Source organism: Armigeres subalbatus, chromosome 2 (assembly GCF_024139115.2).
Source record: "Armigeres subalbatus isolate Guangzhou_Male chromosome 2, GZ_Asu_2, whole genome shotgun sequence".
Lineage (NCBI taxonomy): Eukaryota > Metazoa > Arthropoda > Insecta > Diptera > Culicidae > Armigeres > Armigeres subalbatus.
Window position 1 is genome coordinate 171,606,047 of NC_085140.1, and position 19,620 is coordinate 171,625,666.

At 38.8% G+C, this 19,620-nt stretch overlaps 1 protein-coding gene across 3 annotated transcripts in view; it reads left to right on the forward strand.

Annotated features, from left to right (window-relative positions):
* The window catches only part of LOC134211200 (uncharacterized), a 118,009-nt gene that overhangs the window by 71,005 nt on the left and 27,384 nt on the right, over positions 1-19,620 (forward strand). For all 3 annotated transcript variants that reach the window (XM_062687877.1, XM_062687876.1, XM_062687878.1), the window contains 2 exons: positions 18,192-18,461; positions 18,550-18,957. In XM_062687877.1, the coding sequence (XP_062543861.1) occupies positions 18,192-18,461; positions 18,550-18,957 (678 nt within the window). The remainder of the gene's footprint in view (positions 1-18,191; positions 18,462-18,549; positions 18,958-19,620) is intronic.

Here is a 19,620-nt window from a genome sequence, read left to right on the forward strand (position 1 = left end):
ACGAGACAGGAGGTTTGCGCAGGCCCAATAAGCCGCCTGGAGAACCAATAATTACGAACAATATAGGAGTTAGTGCGACTCGATATAATCGGCAAAGACCTAGGCGACGAATAAAGGATTACGATTGGAAGCTTGGAACATGGAACTGCAAGTCGCTAGGTTTCGCAGGTTGCGACAGGATGATCTACGATGAATTACATCCCCGCAACTTCGACGTCGTGGCGCTGCAGGAGATTTGCTGGACAGAACAGAAAGTGTGGAAAAGCGGGCATCGAGCGGCTACCTTCTACCAAAGCTGTGGAACCACCAACGAGCTGGCAACCGGCTTCATAGTGCTGGGTAAGATGCGCAATCGTGTGATTGGGTTGCAGTCAATCAACGCAAGGATGTGCAAGCTCAGGATTAAAGGCCGTTTCTTCAACTATAGCATCATCAACGTGCACTGCCCACACGAAGGGAGACCCGAAGACGAGAAAGAAGCGTTCTACGCACAGCTGGAGCAGACATACGATGGATGCCCACTGCGGGACGTCAAAAACGTCATCGGTGACATGAACGCACAGGTAGGAAGGGAGGAAATGTATAGACCGGTAATCGGACCGGATAGTCTGCACACTAGAGTGATTCAAATTTTGACTTTTTTGCTCCCCTATGCTTAAACGATGGCATTTGCTATTTTAATAATCGTCCTAAATTTTTAGCTAATTTGGATGTAATTTGACTGAGCACAAGCACTTTGAAGCTTATATGACAATTACTATGAAAACAATAACTTTTGTGAAAAACCGTTCCCCATCATTGCCCATTAAGCTCTAAAAATGTATGAATACGTTAGCAACATAGGAAATTTAACAAGGAAAAATATCGTCGTTGTTGCTAAACGATTTGATGCTGGCAACAAAAGTTATTAGGGAAATACTGAATTGTGAGAAATTCAATTTAACACGTAAAAGAATAACATCAATAATAATAATGAGCATTTCTGTTTTCTTTATAATTTTGCTCAAAAAAGTCAGATTGCTTCGCAACAAAAACTGACTTTTAGCTTAGGATCTATTCTATGATAGCAATGTGTTAAATATATTCAAATATATTCTGGGCTGCTTCACGAAACGATCCTTTACATAAGTGGCAATTCTCATAGTAATTTTCATATAACCTTCAAATGGCACGTGCACAATCAAATTACATCCAAATCAGCTAAAAATTTGGGAGGACTATTAAAATAGCAAAAACCATCGTTTGAGCACGGGGGAGCGAAAAGATCAAAATTTGAATCACTCTACTGCACACCGTATCGAATGACAATGGCCAACGATGCATAAACTTCGCAGCCTCCCGCGGAATGGTAGTGCGAAACACTTTCTTCCCCCTCAAAAATATCCACAAGGCCACATGGAGATCACCTAACCAAGAAACGGAAAACCAAATCGACCACGTTTTAATCGACGGTAAATTCTTCTCCAACATCACGAACGTACGCACTTACCGCTGTGCGAATATTGAATCCGACCACTACCTCGTTGCAGTATGCCTGCGGTCTAAACTCTCGACGGTGTACAACACGCGTTGAAGTCGGCGCCGCGGCTTAACATTGGGCGGCTACAAGACGGTTGACTAGGAGGAAAAAGCGTCAGCAGGAAGATCGAGACCGTTAAGAGACGGAGCAACTGTACCGCGCTAATAACACACGAAAGTTCTATGAGAAGTTGAACCGTTCACGTAAGGGCCACGTGCCCCAGCCTGATATGTGTAAAGACATAAACGGGAACTTTCTTACGAACGAACGTGAGGTGATCCAAAGGTGGCGGCAGCACTACGAAGGGCACCTGAATGGCGATGTGGCAGACGAAGATGGCGGTATGCTGATGGACCTGGGGGAACGCGCGCAGGACATAATTCTACCGGCTCCGGATCTTCAGGAAATCCAGGAGGAGATTGGCCGGCTGAAGAACAACAAAGCCCCTGGGGTTGACCAACTCTCAGGAGAGCTGTTTAAACACGGTGGTGAGGCATTGGCTAGAGCGTGGGTCATTACCAAGATTTGGGAGGAGGAAGTTTTGCCGCAGGAGTGGATGGAAGGTGTCGCGTGTCACATCTACAAAAAGGGCGATAAGTTGGATTGTAGCAACTACCGCGCAATCACATTGCTGAACGCCGCCTACAAGGTACTCTCCCAAATTTTATGCCGTCGACTAGCACCAATTGCAAGGGAGTTTGTGGGGCAGTACCAGGCGGGTTTTATGAGCGAACGCTCCACCACGGACCAGGTGTTCGCCAGTACTTGGCGACTGCAGAAATGCCGCGAATACAACGTGCCCACACATCATCTATACATCGACTTCAAAGACGCATATGATACAATCGATCAGGACCAGCTATGGCAGCTAAAGCACGAACACGGATTTCCGGATAAACTGATACGGTTGATCAAAGCGACGATGGATCGGATGATGTGCGTAGTTCGAGTTTCAGGGGCATTCTCGAGTCCCTTCGAAACGCGCAGAGGGTTACGGCAAGGTGATGGTCTTTCGTGTCTGCTATTCAACATTGCTTTGGAAGGGGTAATACGAAGAGCAGGGATTGACACGAGTGGTACAATTTTCAATAAGTCCGTCTAGCTATTTGGCTTCGCCGACGACATAGATATTATGGCACGTAACTTTGAGAAGATGGAGGAAGCCTACATCAGACTGAAGAGGGAAGCCAAGCGGATCGGACTAGTCATCAACACGTCGAAGACGAAGTACATGATAGGAAGAGGTTCAAGAGAAGACAATGTAAGCCACCCACCGCGAGTTTGCATCGGTGGTGAAGAAGTCTAGGTGATAGAAGAATTTGTGTACTTGGGCTCCCTAGTGACTGCCGAAAATGATACCAGCAGAGAAATTCGGTGACGCATAGTGGCTGGAAATCGTACATACTTTGGACTCCGCAAGACGCTCCGATCGAATAGAGTTTGCTGCCGTACCAAACTGACAATCTACAAAACGCTCATTAGACCGGTAGTCCTCTACGGATATGAGACCTGGACGATGCTCGTGGAGGACCAACGCGCACTTGGAGTTTTCGAAAGGAAAGTGCTGCGTACCATCTATGGTGGGGTGCAGATGGCGGACGGTACGTGGAGGAGGCGAATGAACCACGAGTTGCATCAGCTGTTGGGAGAACCATCCATCGCTCACACCGCAAAAATCGGACAACTGCGGTGGGCCAGGCACGTAGCCAGAATGTCGGACAATAACCCGGTGAAAATGGTTCTCGACAACGAGCCGACGGGCACAAGAAGGCGAGGTGCGCAGCGGGCAAGGTGGATCGATCAGGTGGAAGATGACTTGCGGACCCTCCGTAGACTGCGTGGTTGGCGACGTGTAGCCATGGACCGAGCCGAATGGAGAGACTCTTATATACCGCACAGGCCACTTCGGCCTTAGTCTGAATAAATAAATAAATAATAATCCCCCACTGGGACATTGCCACCTCGCTGCTTAGTGCTCATTCAGCACTTCCACAGTTATTAACCGCGAGGTTTCTAAGCCAAAGTACCATTTTTGCATTCGTATATCATAAGGCTAACACGATGATGATTTTAGTCCCAGGGAAGTCGAGACAATTTTCAAACTGAAAATTGCCTAAACTGGTATCGGGAGGCGGGAATCGAACCCAGCCACCCTCAGCATGGTCTTGCTTTATAGCCGCGCAGCTTCATTTCATTTCTCACTTTTTAATTCTTATTTCTAATTCTCGCTGCTTACTGTGAGAAGGGATAAATGAGAATTGAGAAGCGAGAAGTGAGGAATGATACATGAGAAGTAAGATGTGAGAAGAGAAGATTGTGAAATGAGAAGCGAAAGTGAGGAGCATGGGAATTTCATCAGTGTTACGTCTATTTGTGTGTGACTGATGTATCGATACTTTTACTTTAAAAGAATATTGTATAAAAGTATCCATACAACTGAATATCGAATTAAAAGTATTGATACCTACGCGTATCATATGAGCACTCATATATTTGAATTAAAACTCAAAAACGATTGTTTTGACACTGTCAAGTAATTATCGATTATTTATGTTGGGTGAAACAATAAATAGTGGAAAAATTAAACCTCTAATGCCCCAGACCGATTTTTTTTGTAATTCCAAAAAGTTTTTGACGTTGATTAATAATATAAACTTCAATGCATGTTTAAATGTGGTTGAAAGTCAATTTTCAAAGTTTTACTCATGTGAGAGTTTGAATCCAAAAGATTATTTAAAAGTCTCTCGCTTATCGTCTCTGTATACATATACGATATTCAGCATACTGCGAGAGACTTTTTTTGCAAGCTGTCATGCTAATGAACTGATTCGGGAGGCTATACCTCATGATAAATTCCTTTTAAAAGGCTTCAAACGTGGGAAGCCCTGATAATGCATTTCAACTTGTTCTACACAACTTTGCGGTTCGCAACCCAAATTGAGCGAAAACAAAGCGAAAATCATCACTTGGCTGCCTATTCGATTCTTGTTGTTCTTATGTTATCATAGCATGTTATGATTCGAAACAGTTTTTGTCTTTCTTTTAATCGTTGTTCGTTATCTATTGATATCGTGTTCTGCAAACCCTGATACATGTATAGAAAAATATATTGAAAATTGAGTCATATGTTGTTCCTCCGTGTTTTCTCTCGTATACCTTTAAAGAGTGAAATATTTGTAGTTTAGTATTTTTCTACAACTAACTTTTTTCAATAGCAGGTTATAGTGATGAATGTTATACTCTAAAATATTTATCCACCTCGTTACATGGAAAATAAAAAATTAACTCTTAAAATTAAAAAAAAAAACGTAATAAGTGAGCATTGAATAGGAATTTTCAAACTCAAAATATGTCGAAAAATTAAAGAAAATTAATTCAAAATTAAAAAAAAATATGAGGCCGTTACAAATGTTTAATTAACTTTTTGTCCTACTGGTCTCCGACTGGTCAAGGGGGGGGGGGCTAATAAAAAATAAATATTAAAATTTAAAAAATCGAAAAACTCCTCGGATTTGTTATTTGTTATTTGGATTCCATAGATTGTCACTGATTCCTAAGATTTTCTACGGATTTCATAGTCTTTTGCATTCACAAATTCAGCATGGAATGCGGGACAAGTAGACTGGATTCGGAACTGTTTCGCATAATAGTAGATGTATGGTCACTTTAGAATTGAGGAAAGGCTACATTTACGATCCCACATTTTAAGTGAATCATAATAAATCTATGAAATGAAGCTTATTTAACTGAATTTCACTAAGGCCGATACAAATATTTGATTACAATTATGTCCCACTGGTCACCGAAAGATCAAAGGGGGGTGAGGGTGATAAGAAATAATAAATATTATAATGAATAAAATCAAAAAAACTCCCTGGATTTGTTACAGATTGTTTAAAAAATCCTCAAAATTCTTGTTATTCTTGTTATTCTTGTTATATTCAACGTATCCCCGGGCCGTGGCCAATCTACGTTGTATGACACTAGGCAATACGTTTACACTGCTGGCTTAAATTTTCAACGGGACGATTAATATATAGAACTCATGAAATCAATGTGAACTCGACTCGTGGAAAAATTATTCCAGGTTATCCGAGGCTTGTGATAGACCCTTTATCACAACGGACCTTTCCATCTACTGACTGGTCCCGTCCTCTGCTTAAGGGGTCCGAAACAGTTCAGTTTCAGGGTAGTAAACTTGTGAGACAATAGAAGATAGAGGAGGATAGTGTTGAGCGGCTTGTTGACCGCTTCCGGCTCTAGCGACTGCTATGGAACCTATTTATTAGAGAATTGTTTGTAGAGATAGAAACGGTTGTGTTTATGTTCATGTTGGATGTTTAGACAGTTCGGGATCGCTACGATAGAGTTTGTTATAGCTTAGATGATTTATACTTATGTAGGCTGACCAGATTATTTCGATAAAAAACGGGACAAACGCACTCGCAAAACGGGACATGTCAAAAATCTCGTGATAAAATTCAAGAGCTGTAAAAATTTCAAAATTTATGCGCTTAATTTTAATTTTTCGTGTAAGAGAAAATTTTGAGACTTGAGAGTGGATCATTCACCATGGTGTACCATAACCTTCTACTATATTAAGTTAGTTGTGGAAAAATATTAAACTACAAAGACACGAAGACACAAAGGAACAAAATATTACTCATTATTCAAAGTATTTAAAAAAAAAATGAAATTTTATTTTAATTCAGTCTTAAACATGCATTAATGATTAATTTACTGACTAATATCAGAAACTTTTCCAATCCTGAACAATTGAAAATAACAAAAAATACAATTAATTGCATTAATTGTACGAAAACCATTTTTTGTTAAATATCTTGGCTGTGCATATGCATATGCACAGCCAAGATATTTTACAACAAAAAATAGTCAAAGTACCCGTGATAAACCCCTTTTTAATGAATATAAGTGAGGGAAAATCTGCGGATAAGAATCTAAATCTCGACAAGGAAAGAACAATAATAAAATTGAATTTTAATTGTTTCCATAAATATGGTTGGCGATGTCCATTGCTTCCAAAAAGGCGGGACTCATGCAATAAAATAAATCCTGGCTAATTTGTAGGCTGGTTTACAGCTCGGACTCTCAGAGATTTCCGCCGGATAAATCGGGCCGAAATTCTAATTTTCAACAACGGAATCCCAAAGATCCCGCGCACACATATGAAATCAGCGGAATTTGAAAAGTCAGGGGCATTAAAATCTGGCCGGTAACTATGTAGGCAAGTATATCCTGAAAATCAGGTAACGCCTCAACGTCAATAAAATGAAGCGCAGAGACAGACATTCTAATTTCCAGATTAAGTTCATTTTCGATTTTCTTTTCTTGCGAAGTATTCTATATTTTTTTTCAAATTTCGAAAAAAGCAGGAAAAAAGTCATTGAAATATGGAAGTGTACAAAAAATCTCCCGTTGTCACCTGTTGTCATTAGCTGTTTAAAACCTTAAGAAAAGCTGATCCATGCAAAATCCAAAACGAATCCTTTTAAATCAACACTAATAATATAAGATATCAAACTTTTTTGATAGATTTCGTCCATTTTCCTTGTATTTGGTTTTAAATTCCTGCCCAAAATATGGATTTGTTTGAATATTATTTTGGAGCTCTTTGGACGAATCAATGAAAAAACGGGACAAATTGAGGATTTGTTAGATTACGACGGGACAGCCAAATAAGGTCTAAAAAACGGGACTGTACCGTTAAATATGGTACGTATGGGCAGCCTATACTTATGGTAGAAGGGAAATGATTGAAATCCGTTTTCTGGTGATTGTCGAAGAAGCTATGTAGATTGATATGATAGAGGTACGTGCAGTTTGGGATTAGTATGATCACGTTGATTTAACTTTGGAAACATAAAATAGAAAAGGAGGGAGCACGAGGGGTGGAGGAACAAATACCTAACCATTTGACGCAGGAAGATTAAATAATTAAACTAAATTAAAATAAATCAATTAATTTTTACACTTTTGGTCGAACTTGAGTTAAAAGTGTGTTCCAAGCGTGCCCACCGAATTATGTATATTACGAGCACTGATTACCTATGCTACTAAATAAAGTTTGTGATTTAAAAATGGAGGTTGGCATTGTTATTGCTCTTCAAAATATATATTATTCTAGATATTCTCTTAAGTATGAGCACAGCCGCCTCTGCCACTCATAGGCAATGTCCCTCCCATCGCCTTGACAGCATTCAGAAGTGTCTACCACAAGATTTGAGAACTAGAATAAATTATTAACATGTACAGCCATTATACAAAATGATTTGTTCTAGCAAAGGCGTCATAAAGGCCATAAACGACACGGGACGACCATGCTCCACACGACAGTGCAACAATGCACCGAATCGGGGACCTCCTACCCTAGCAGCACACATGTTCCATGATGGTTACTGCAACTCATATGTGACCAGATTCAGTCACAATCAAGTTGCGGCAACCATTTTTGTCTGGCTTGTGCTGCTCGGGTAGAGATGTCGCAAATTAATCGATTACTTCGATTAATCGATTCATCGTTGTGATAATCGATTAATTTTGAATCGATTATTACCAAACGATTAATCGATTCATTAATCGAGAGGAATCGAGAGTAATCGATTAGTTACTAATCGAATAATCAGGATTTTACGACATCATAAGGATGTCGCAATTTAATTGATTACCTCGATTGATCGATTCATCGTTTTGATAATCGATTAATTTTGAATCGATTACTATCCAACGATTAATCGATTCAATAATCGACAAGGATCGAGAGTAATCGATTAGTTACTAATCGATTAATCGGAATTTTACGACATCTCTAGGACCTCCTAAACTGATCTATGCAATGCAGAGTTTTACCCTCTCTTGTGTTATGTGATGCTGAAAATAAGCTCCTAATAATTTGATGCCAAAAAATAAAAATAAAATAAAAACTCAAAGGTGAAGCCCAATCGGGTTGTACGCAAAGGTGACGTAGGACTACGTTGTTATTCGAAATTGATGAAAGTAGCCATAATAATGTGTGTTGTTCATTAACATTGAGCAAACTGCTCTCCGAATCAAGAAGTCGAATAGTTTTTCCCAGTTGGATAGAATTTGAGTCTCTAACCGTGGAATTAATATGACTCATCGGCCGCTGAAGTCACTCGACTGGCTTTCAGTCGGGGACATCACAATACTTACATTGCCACGTACGCTTACATCGCGGGCGAAAACAAAACGTTAAAAATAAATATATTTGCGTTTGGTTTCACGCCACTTCTGATTCTTCTTATTTCTCCTTTATTTCGGCCATTTTTTGAGGATGGTGTCCTCCAAAATGGTCTTCATACAAAAGAAGGTTGATCCGACTATACGAAATAATCTTTCTTCAAAGTACAAAACTCAATCGTAAATAGCGAATTTAATAATGCGTCGGAGGGAGATAATGCAGTAAATTTGAATGGATGGGATCACTAACAGCAACCAAGCTACTTTTCCCAATTCTCATTCCAATTACTAACTGCATCCAATCCCTTGCCGACACCTTGCGTTGCAACTGTCCGACCGCCACTTGATGATTTTTCGCTAAGCCTCCAAAGGTTAAACTAAATTTGCAGCATTACCACACTGCCACCCACTTCGTGCTGCTTTATCCGCTCCGTTGCATCGAATGTCGAACCGCTCTCTGTAAAATCCCGATCAAAATGGCTCGCGCGCGCCGAACAGCAGCTTTCTTGTATTTAATAAATTAATCCCGTAAGCCCCGCCTCTTTGTTAGCTGATATGGGTGTAAATATAAGGTGCACTCATAACGATTAATGAAGGGGCGGGGCTAATGGAATTACTTCATTAGATATAAGAAAGCTGCTTTTCGGTGCGCGCGAGCCATTTCGATCGGGATTCCGCAGACAACGGACCCTTCGGAGAATGACAAATTCTAAGAATCCTATGAAAATTTTTCGCAAGATTTTGAATTTTGTTATGAGATCAATCGTAAATAGCGAATTTAATAGCGCGCCGGAGGGAGATGATGTAGTGAATTTTAATGGATGGGATCACTAACAGCAACCAAGCTACAACGCCAAACCCGATGCCACCGAAACAGTCCATTTTCGCAATAAACTCTTTCTTTTCATAAAATGTTGGTACTGAGAAGAACCAATTTTCTTTTCACAATTCCCATTCCAATAACTAACTGCATCCAATCGCTTGATGATTTTTTGCTAAGCCTCCAATGAAATAAATTCCCAGTCAACAAATTGGTTCACGTAACTAACTTTCAGTTCTGTTTAATGCACTCTTATACGATGCAATTTGATTGTATAAAATGCATAGATTCCTTCTATGTGAACAAAAGTGGAGGCCATATACGTACAAATCAGTGTTATGGCATAACAAGATATACGACGTATTCCGATTTCAATTTAATCAATATACTTACAATCATTTTGGTTTTTATCAGAGATCGCATATGTTCAGTTATAAAGTTGCATAATTGGACTGTTACAACTTTAAATCTAGAATAGTAAAAAAACGTTCAAACATACATCATAATACATACATTATATTATCATAAAAACATACGTGTTATTGTATTTGCAACAAAAATATTTCTTAGGTCGAAACATAATCATTATGTGACATGCTGTTAGTTGATTATTAGTTAATGTATATATTTATGTTATAAATTTAGCCTCCAGCTTCCAGTTTCGATCCTTTGACCTTCTAGTTCATAGTCCAGAAGCTACCTGGTTCCTCCGCAGTTATTAAGCAATCATTTATACCTAATGATAATATTGCATCTGCGAATACAATCTGGAAAAGACATTCCATTACATCTTATACAACATTGTCGACAATGATTGCATCAACCAGTATATGCGATTTAATTGAACACATATATAATTTCATATTGACGTGTATAATATCATCATGATATTATCATCTCTAAGAGGAGAAATACAACGTTGTCAATATAACAAAATTGCCCTCCAAGTTTTTTTTCCCTAAAATCGTGTTTATTGTATTTCTAAATTGTTCTATAGATCCCAGTGATGTTGTGAATTGATTGTTGAGAACAAAATATGGAATAAAACGACTAATAGTACATACTCTCTTTCTGGTTGCTAAATTTTAGAATTGAATTTCATGTTTCCAATAAGTACTAAATAATGGAATTTTTGCAAATCTGTTTCTATCCATTTAGTGAGTACTTAAAAAACAACACCAGGCTGTTTACTATGTCTAATGACAAATAACAGTGAGTGCGTGATCTCTCATGTTTCGGACAGCAGAACGATCGCGTGGTCGGACGAATTATTGTGTTCTGCATTGCGCGGCCGGTAATAAAATTAATCAGTTCAGTGTGTGATCTCTCATGTTTCGGTCAGCAGAACGATCGCGTGGTCGGTCGAATTATTGTGTTCTGCATTGCGCGGGCGGTAATAAAATTAATCAGTTCAGTGCGTGATCTCTCTTGTTTCGAAGAGGGCTTGGTAGTCATATGGTTACTGCTTCTGCCTTATACGCAGGAGGTCGTGGGTTCAATCCCAGGTCCGTTCCATTCTCCTACTTTGTATCTTTCTCTGTATTTCTCATGTTCTAGCAATCGCTAGAACTGGAAATGGACTTCCATACCGTTTCCATTACTATTCCTATACCTTCAACTTGAGTATTCTAACAGTAATCTGCTAGAATTGGAAATGAACTATGCAGCTCGTTTCCTACATCCAATTAGAAATTCCATCAGTTACCTTCTCCTATCTATCACATTGGCAGCTCGTTAACCAAGACGGACCTCTGCCTCTCCAACCTAACCCAAAAATTCCAACAAATTCCGCATGAACTCGTGGCAAGTGCAGAGGTATATTCGGCTTGCAGTGGGCGAGTGATTGCATCATCATTTCCTCCCCCTTCCCTACATTGACTTGCATTCTGACGTGGCAGGCGCCAGTGTGACCTATCAAATGAGATCACCAGTACTTGCACATTGAAGATGTGTGCTAGTCCCAAGCAAACATCTGTTGGTTCCTTGTGCAAGAACAGCTGATCTGGTCATAATGGAGTAGCAACTACGAGCAGTCAATCAAGCTCAAGCTCAAGCAAGCTAATGACAAATAACAGTACGTATTCTATTAAGAATCTACCTTTGAAGGTTTAGTTATACATAGCTAGTACAGATGTACGGAAAACACAGTTCATGGAGAATGGGTGCGAAAAGGTTCCCTTAGAATTCTGGCCAATAGTACAAAAAAAAACTAAATGATCATTTTCATGAAGTTCTATGTCACAGACATTGACTGGGTGATTACCGATTGTTTAATGTTGAGGAATGCGTTTGTATAAAACAACTACCGCTTTTGATATTTGTCTTCGAATTGTATTTAATAACAATGACAAATGTGTTCTTTTTAATATTCTTGAAAAAGAATATTTTATTGAACATTCAAGGATCAACAGCGTTGTTGTATGTATATTTGAAATCATTATAACAGAGGACTTTACAATCAAATCTTAACGACATTGTAACTTCAGATGCACATTTATGCAATTTTTCAAATATTTGCGATATATGATTCCGTTGTGAGTTTAAATTTACATATTTACAACTTATGACATAGATTGTAATAAGATTGTACATTTGCATTATATGTAACCTTTCTACAATTTTTCACAACTTCTGCTGGATCTATATATGATTACGATCTGATCTGAGAATATATATATAATTTAATTTGTACATTCTTATACGATTGCTGGTTTGCTGGGTTTGCAGCATTGCCACCCACTTCGTGCTGCTGTGTCCGCTCCGCTGCATCGAATGTCGAACCGCTCTCTGTGGAATCCCGATTTGTGAGCTGATATGGGTGTAAATGTAATGTGCACTCATAACAATTAATGAAGGGGCGGAGCTAATGGAATTACTTCATTAGATATAATAAAGCTGCTTTTCGGTGCGCGCGAGCCATTTCGATCGGGATTCCACAGACAACGGACCGTTCGGAGAATGACAAATTCTAAGAATCCAATAAAACTCTCGCAATATTCTGAATTTGGTTAAGGGATGTTGTTTATCTAAGATGCGTATTGTTGCGAGGAATGACAACAGAAATTTGACTCAAGACGAAGTTTCTTCATATTACAAAACATTATCTTTCGGCATCTGTCTGTCCGAGCGACGTTCACCGATGGGTGGTTGCTGTAGATAGTTTCCACTGAGGTGGCGTCTTCATTGATTTTATACAAAAGAAGGTTGATCCGACTATCCGAAATAAACTTTCTTCAAAGTGCAAAACTCAATCGTAAATAGCGAATTTGATAGCGCGTCGGAGGGAGATGATGTAGTGAATTTTAATGGATGGAATCACTAACAGCAACCAAACTAACTACCAAACTATCACGCCAAACCCGATGCCACCGAAACAGTCCATTTTCGCAATTAACTCTGTCTTTTCATAAAATTTTGGTCCTGAGAAGAACCAATTTTCTTTCCCCAATGTTCCTTTCCACCTAACTGACACCACAGTTTGTAATAAATTTTCAGCATCGGCACTGGCGATGCGGGATCGCCACAGTGCTATTTTTATGGTCAACCTTTTCTTCATATGAAATTCTAATTCGTTGAGGTTGAATGATCTGCAGCAACACATCGAGCACCACCACCAATGCGGTGGATTTTCTTTGAAAATGTTATTAGCGTCTCCATGATGCTGTGTCCGCTCCGCTGCGATCGCTTTGATGCGTCTGCTCTGCGTGAAACCTTTTTCAAACTGAGGATTAGATCCAAACCCGCAAGTGATTGATTTTTGATGTCTGTGCTAGTGATGCATGTACGTGATTGGTTGGTTGACCTATTTCTAAATTGTTTATCAATTATCGATAATAAATAGTTAAAAACCAGTATTTCCAAATAAATACAAAGAAGCGTTGACTCATCCTTGATCGAATGGTCCAAAAAAATTGAAAATCCATCGAGAAGAGGCTTAGATATTAAAGTTTAAAGTCTATCATATTTTCGTGACGGTCCCCGATTTTCGCAATCGTAAAGTGTACCCCAATATAGAAAACACAGACGTAGTCCTACGTCAAAACAATCAAACAAAATTAAAATATTCTAGCTAAATTTTACTATTTTGGTCGAGCATGGGACAGCCGCCTGACACCCGAGTTGTAAAATATGTTCCATGCGTGCCCCCCCCCCCCCCACATAAAATAATAACGTGTGCACGGTGTGCCTGTGACGGTTATTAACGAAAAAAATGTCCATCCATTCTGAACTCGCCTTTCGAAAGATATAATATCCAGGCGTCTGCTATGAAAATTTCAAAATATTTCATCTAGGGAATCGAAAGTTATAGCAGTTACAAATTTAATGATTTTTGCGTTCGATATTTCACTAATATGCAACCATATATACCGTGAATTTCCTCCTGATTTCATCCAAATAAATTATCATCAAATATGCAATTTGCAACCTCAACCAACTATAACCTAAAACCTATTCTTTGAATAACAGAAAACAAATAAATAACATAGGATGTTAGAGATAATATTGTTCTAATATCAATGACAAAATAGACAATACAACCACAATACAGTACTCAAATTACAGAATTATTGCACTTCAATCTCCTAATCATACCAAAGTGTGAATATTGTCTATGACAGACAAGTAACTACACTCTGTATGATGATTCTGCTTTTATTAAATATGATAATAGTTGGTAACATAGAATACCGCACTGAAACAATTTCCAAATATGTACGTATATGTAAAAGTAATACGATTTGGTGGAATAAAATGGAATTGTAGTAAACTCGTCTCATGACAGTGAAATATTTCTTAAATAGTTTCAGTCTTTTAAAATCTCTCATTTTCTTACCTGGCTTTATGGAAATGCGATGGTTTTTCTCTTCTAGTTCGGATACTAGTATTCCCTATGTCAGTTAATTTATGTAGTAAATGCATTAATTTATGAAGTAAATGCATCGTAGTTCAACAAGTCAGTTAAATTGTTGAGACGTTCCGAAGTGGGGCATATATGCTTTTTCCGTCTACCGTTCTCGGAAAAGGCGGTTTTCCTCGTGTGATCTAGTTTTTCTCATTTATTTTCCAAATGGAGCTCGTTTTTGTACCACTGCTTGAATCGAACTGGATGATGGTTGTATAACTGACAACAAATGATGCACATTGTTGTTTAAATGTTGGTTACTAGTCTTACTAACTACCCAGTAGCCATGAAAGACAAAATTGTTTCAGTGCGGTATTCTATGTTACCAACTATTATCATATTTAATAAAAGCAGAATCATCATACAGAGTGTAGTTACTTGTCTGTCATAGACAATATTCACACTTTGGTATGATTAGGAGATTGAAGTGCAATAATTCTGTAATTTGAATACTGTATTGTGGTTGTATTGTCTATTTTGTCATTGATATTAGAACAATATTATCTCTAACATCCTATGTTATTTATTTGTTTTCTGTTATTCAAAGAATAGGTTTTAGGTTATAGTTGGTTGAGGTTGCGAATTTCATATTTGATGATAATTTATTTGGATGTAATCAGGAGGAAATTCACGGTATACATGGTTGCATATTAGTGGAATATCGAACGCAAAAATCATTAAATTTGTAACTGCTATAACTTTCGATTCCCTAGATGAAATATTTTGAAATTTTCATAGCAGACGCCTGGATATTATATCTTTCGAAAGGCGAGTTCAGAATGGATGGACATTTTTTTTCGTTAATAACCGCCACAGGCACACCGTGTTGTGCTAATCACTAATGATACTAAAAGATTTAAATGGAATTAGGTATTGTTCCCGCTTATCATTTTAGAACCGCCAGGGGGAACTTGGCCGTTACCCACTGCACTTTTCTTTCCCTTTCCACAAACAATTACCATCATTTGTGATATTTCAACGGAATCTTATTGGGAATTCGGAAAAGGCAGACAATCAATGCAGTTAGATCGCCAGGTAATACGTGCACATCGTAGCACTGGTGATGCATCACAATCGTATATATACAGGAGTATATGCACTATATGATGACATTGACCGGAAGATTAGATAAGCATTTCCCCCCATGTTTAAAAAATCCTCAAAATTGTCTGAATTTAGTATAGTTTTTGGTCAAAAAAATCTTAGGGGGGGGGAGATATTACTGTTTTTAAATATTTGTATCAGATTTCGGAATAATTATACACCGCAATTAGCACAAATAAGTTTTGAGCGACAGAAAATTCGTATTATATACTAAAATTTAGACGATTATTTCGAAGAAAATACTAATGTTTCTGTTAGATTATTAGATTTAATAGATTTCAAGTCGAGTACTCGATTGATTTAATTCGTTCTTCAATTCGATACTTACTTGGTAGTATCAAGTAAAGTATCGATTCCAGAAGTACATTGAGTGTACCTATGTGGTATTGATCGGTGTTGCACTACCGCAATCATAATTTTTCGAAGAACGAAAAAAAAAGACAACACACACCACCGGTGGTAAATTATTCAGAAAGCTCTTCCCTTCGACCAATTTTTCTTGCACTTCAAAAAAAGCGCATTGATAAAAATTCAAACGACCTAAAGATTAGAATTCTGAATTAATTTTTGCATTAAAGGCTATACTTCACTTTGGTAGCAGCTGTTTCATACACTTATATTTAATGACGGAAATTTAAATTGGTAGCAACCCTTTCCTTCTCTGCTTTATTAGCATTCAAAATTATATTGACGCTTTGCAACACATCGGCGATATTTGCGTTAAGCACGCCTACACCCCTGTTTAATGTTTCTTAAGTAGAGTAGGTAATAACTGTCGTCTGGTCTGGATTACCAGCAAGACATTTTCTGCTTCGCACTCAAAAACCACCCTCACCAAAACCAGCTGTGTCATGACGTTCATGCAGATTTATTGCTTTATTTAGTCCAAGGAGTTTTGGTAATTTTTCTGCCAGTGAATCCGTCTGACCCATCACCCATATTCATATTCTTCTTTTATTGTGTTGTAGCTGTACCATGCTATTGAAACTTGGCTTGCCTTTCACTAACGAGCGTTTTTACACACATTTTTAGTGTAGTATTAAGTAAATTTTATGTTTTGTGTGGCCTAAGATATTTAACCATCTGGAAAAATCTTAGATTGGATCGTGAATCCACATCTCGCTGTCACTGGATGACAATCCAACGCCTTTTCCTCGGTTAGCTGTAGATGGTCTTATCAACGAAAATTTCACACTCACCCCATCTTATGTTTCCTCAGTCCAGATTCTTAGCTATGCGGTGCCATTATAGCAGTAGATTGGAGATAAACGCTCGAAATCCTTCTTCACTCGAAAAATGCTCCCATAAATCAAATCGTGACTGTCTTTACTGGCAGCGACTATCTTCTTGGAAGGTGTCACCACCTTGGCCCTGGCAATTTGACAAAGGATATCGTGTGCGTACGTGCAACTAATTCGCAAAAGCTTGGTGTAAAGCTTCGACGACTTTGTACATGGCTCAGAGTGGTGTATGTTTTTCTAGAACGTGATAGGGAAAACACCCATGCATGATGTTCGGTTCGCGCTTAAATTTGGGCAAACGGATGAATGTTCACACCTTCGGATCGATCCCATAGATTCGTACTTGTGGGCTGCAGGCTAAAACATTTAAAGTAAAAATATATAATTTTCGTATATTTTCGTCATCACTGGTGTCCAGTTTTCTACTGCGATCACCATCTGTTTATTGTGCGCTGCTTTTGCTGGTCATGCAGACCGCAGCACACAATAAAGTGTCGTCGGGTGGCCCTCTTTGTTGTCGTTAATGGTGGCGGGACAAGTCTCTCGATAAAGCTCTAATTGTTTTTGCGGGTGTTCATCATAAATCTTCTTACTCTTTTGAACTACTTTTATAAATAAAAATGGTCATGTGGTAAGAAAGGAAAAATCACAAAGGATTTGACTTTAAGGTATGCGTGTGAAAGGGTCAATAAACCGAATACGTAGGTCAGGACAGAAGTTACAATATGAAAAAAAAAACTGGGTGCTTTCAATAGTGCTGTCCAATGAGAGCTTGAAGTAGCTCGAAGTTTCTCCCTGTCCTGCTCATGCCCATTTGTTGACAAAAAAGAACGAGCAGGACGGGAACAACTCCGAGCTAATTCGAGCTGCTCATTGGACAGCACTAATGTATACTAATAGATACTGATGATATTTAAAAGCACATGAATAAAATTTCCAAATCATTAAGCAAGTATTGCATACAAAGCATTTAGAATTGTTGAGATTTTAAACAACAGTTGTATAAAAACCTAACAGTTTAAAATAAGAACCTATTAGTTTTGTAAATGCCAAGATTCTCTACAGATTTCGTAAGGCTCTTGTACAGAGAAGTTTTGTACCCGCTGGCTGGAAAAGCATTTAAATGCTTTTGAATGTTTTTAGTCTTATTTTGACATTGAATGCTGTTCAATTATCAAATAATTAAAAACTTATTCCAAGCTGCAAACGTTTATTGTTGGGGACGGGAATTGGGATATTTCCCGAATGAAGCTTCTCCCTGTTGAGTTTAGTTGTATTTTATTTCTGAGTTATCTTGTATTTTATTTCTGCAGTCAATAAAATTTCTGAATTGTCTACTCGTGCCGTGGCCACTTCCCTAACCATGTCACTATTTGCTCATTTCAGAACGCCAAAAGCATCTCACCCTCAATGTGAAAGCCGACGGGTTTCCCGCAGCGGTTCCGTGCCAAATTTATCCGTCGACAAGTTGCCCGTCCCGCCGGTGTCCGGTTCTCCGGCTGGCGAACGTTCGACTGTAAAGCACCATCGCGGAGCACGTGTCAGCAGCATGGTCCAACGGTCTACGCGCGAAACGAACAGCAGTCTGCTGCATCCGGCCGCGCTCCATTACCATCGACATGCACTCTCAGTCGACGAACCGGAACCATTCCCAAAGTAAATCCAATCAAACAAGCGCACTGCAAATTGTAAGGTTTTCACATTTTCCTATCTTTTCATCTGGGTCGATTCCCATGCGTTGCAGAAATCTGAACCAAACCGGATCACACGGTTCGATGCATTATGGACACCCGACCGACATGCCGATGGTGCACAAGATGCGTGACCGGACCAAGCGTTCCGACACGGCCCGGAAGCATGTTCTCTCGCGGCAGACAAAGATAGAGAAGGACGAACCGGTCTCTAGCCCCAAGCATAATCCGCTGGCGAGCAGTCGGCGCTCGTCGACTATTTCGAACGCTTCATCCAAGCTCAACAAGAACGCCAGCAGCAGACGTGCCTCAACTGTATCCAAAACACCCAGCGTCGACTCGAGGGGAGCAGCCTCGACAGTGGAGGTCAACAGCCCCGAGCGGTCTAATCTGGCAGTGACATTGCGAAAGACAAACAGTACGGCGCAGATGTCTACGCCCTCGGTGGAGAAGGAGTGCCGGTGAGTGAAGTTTGTATGCTTGAATTATAATTGGTTTAGAAAAAAATGCGGTTGCTTCCAGAAAACACAAATTTGGTATTCAAAATTATGCACGGGAAAAAGAGATCTCATGTAGCCAAATAATCCTTAAAATTAATTTAATATGTTTTTAGAGAAACATAACTAATGAACACTTTAATAAAGAATATAAAAAAACTAATGAACTGTATATGCATACATGAATATATGTCTTTTTTATGTATTTAGTTATTTTGACAAGCTCATGCGTATATAACACTTAACGAAGCCGAGACTATTTATGATATTTACAATCTACATATATCATTATTATCAACAAAGTTAGTAAAGGGAAAGGGACATGCAGTATGGTCCATAAAAATGCGAAAGTTTTTAGCTTATGTTTTTGTACATAGAAATAACCCCTATTATTCATATTTTTGTGTGTAAGTATCTTTTTTGGAAATTTCGCTAGATATCTCCTTTAGAATTTTTTTTTTCGTGGTTTCTTCCAGAAATTCTTAAAGAACTTGCTCGTGAACTTCCTTCAGGAGTTTTATCGGAAATTCCTTCAGAATTCCTTAAGGATGTTCCTTAAGGATGTTCCTTAAGGAGTTACTTCGGAAGTTTCTCCATAATAATCTTTGAAAATGCCTCAAATTCCTC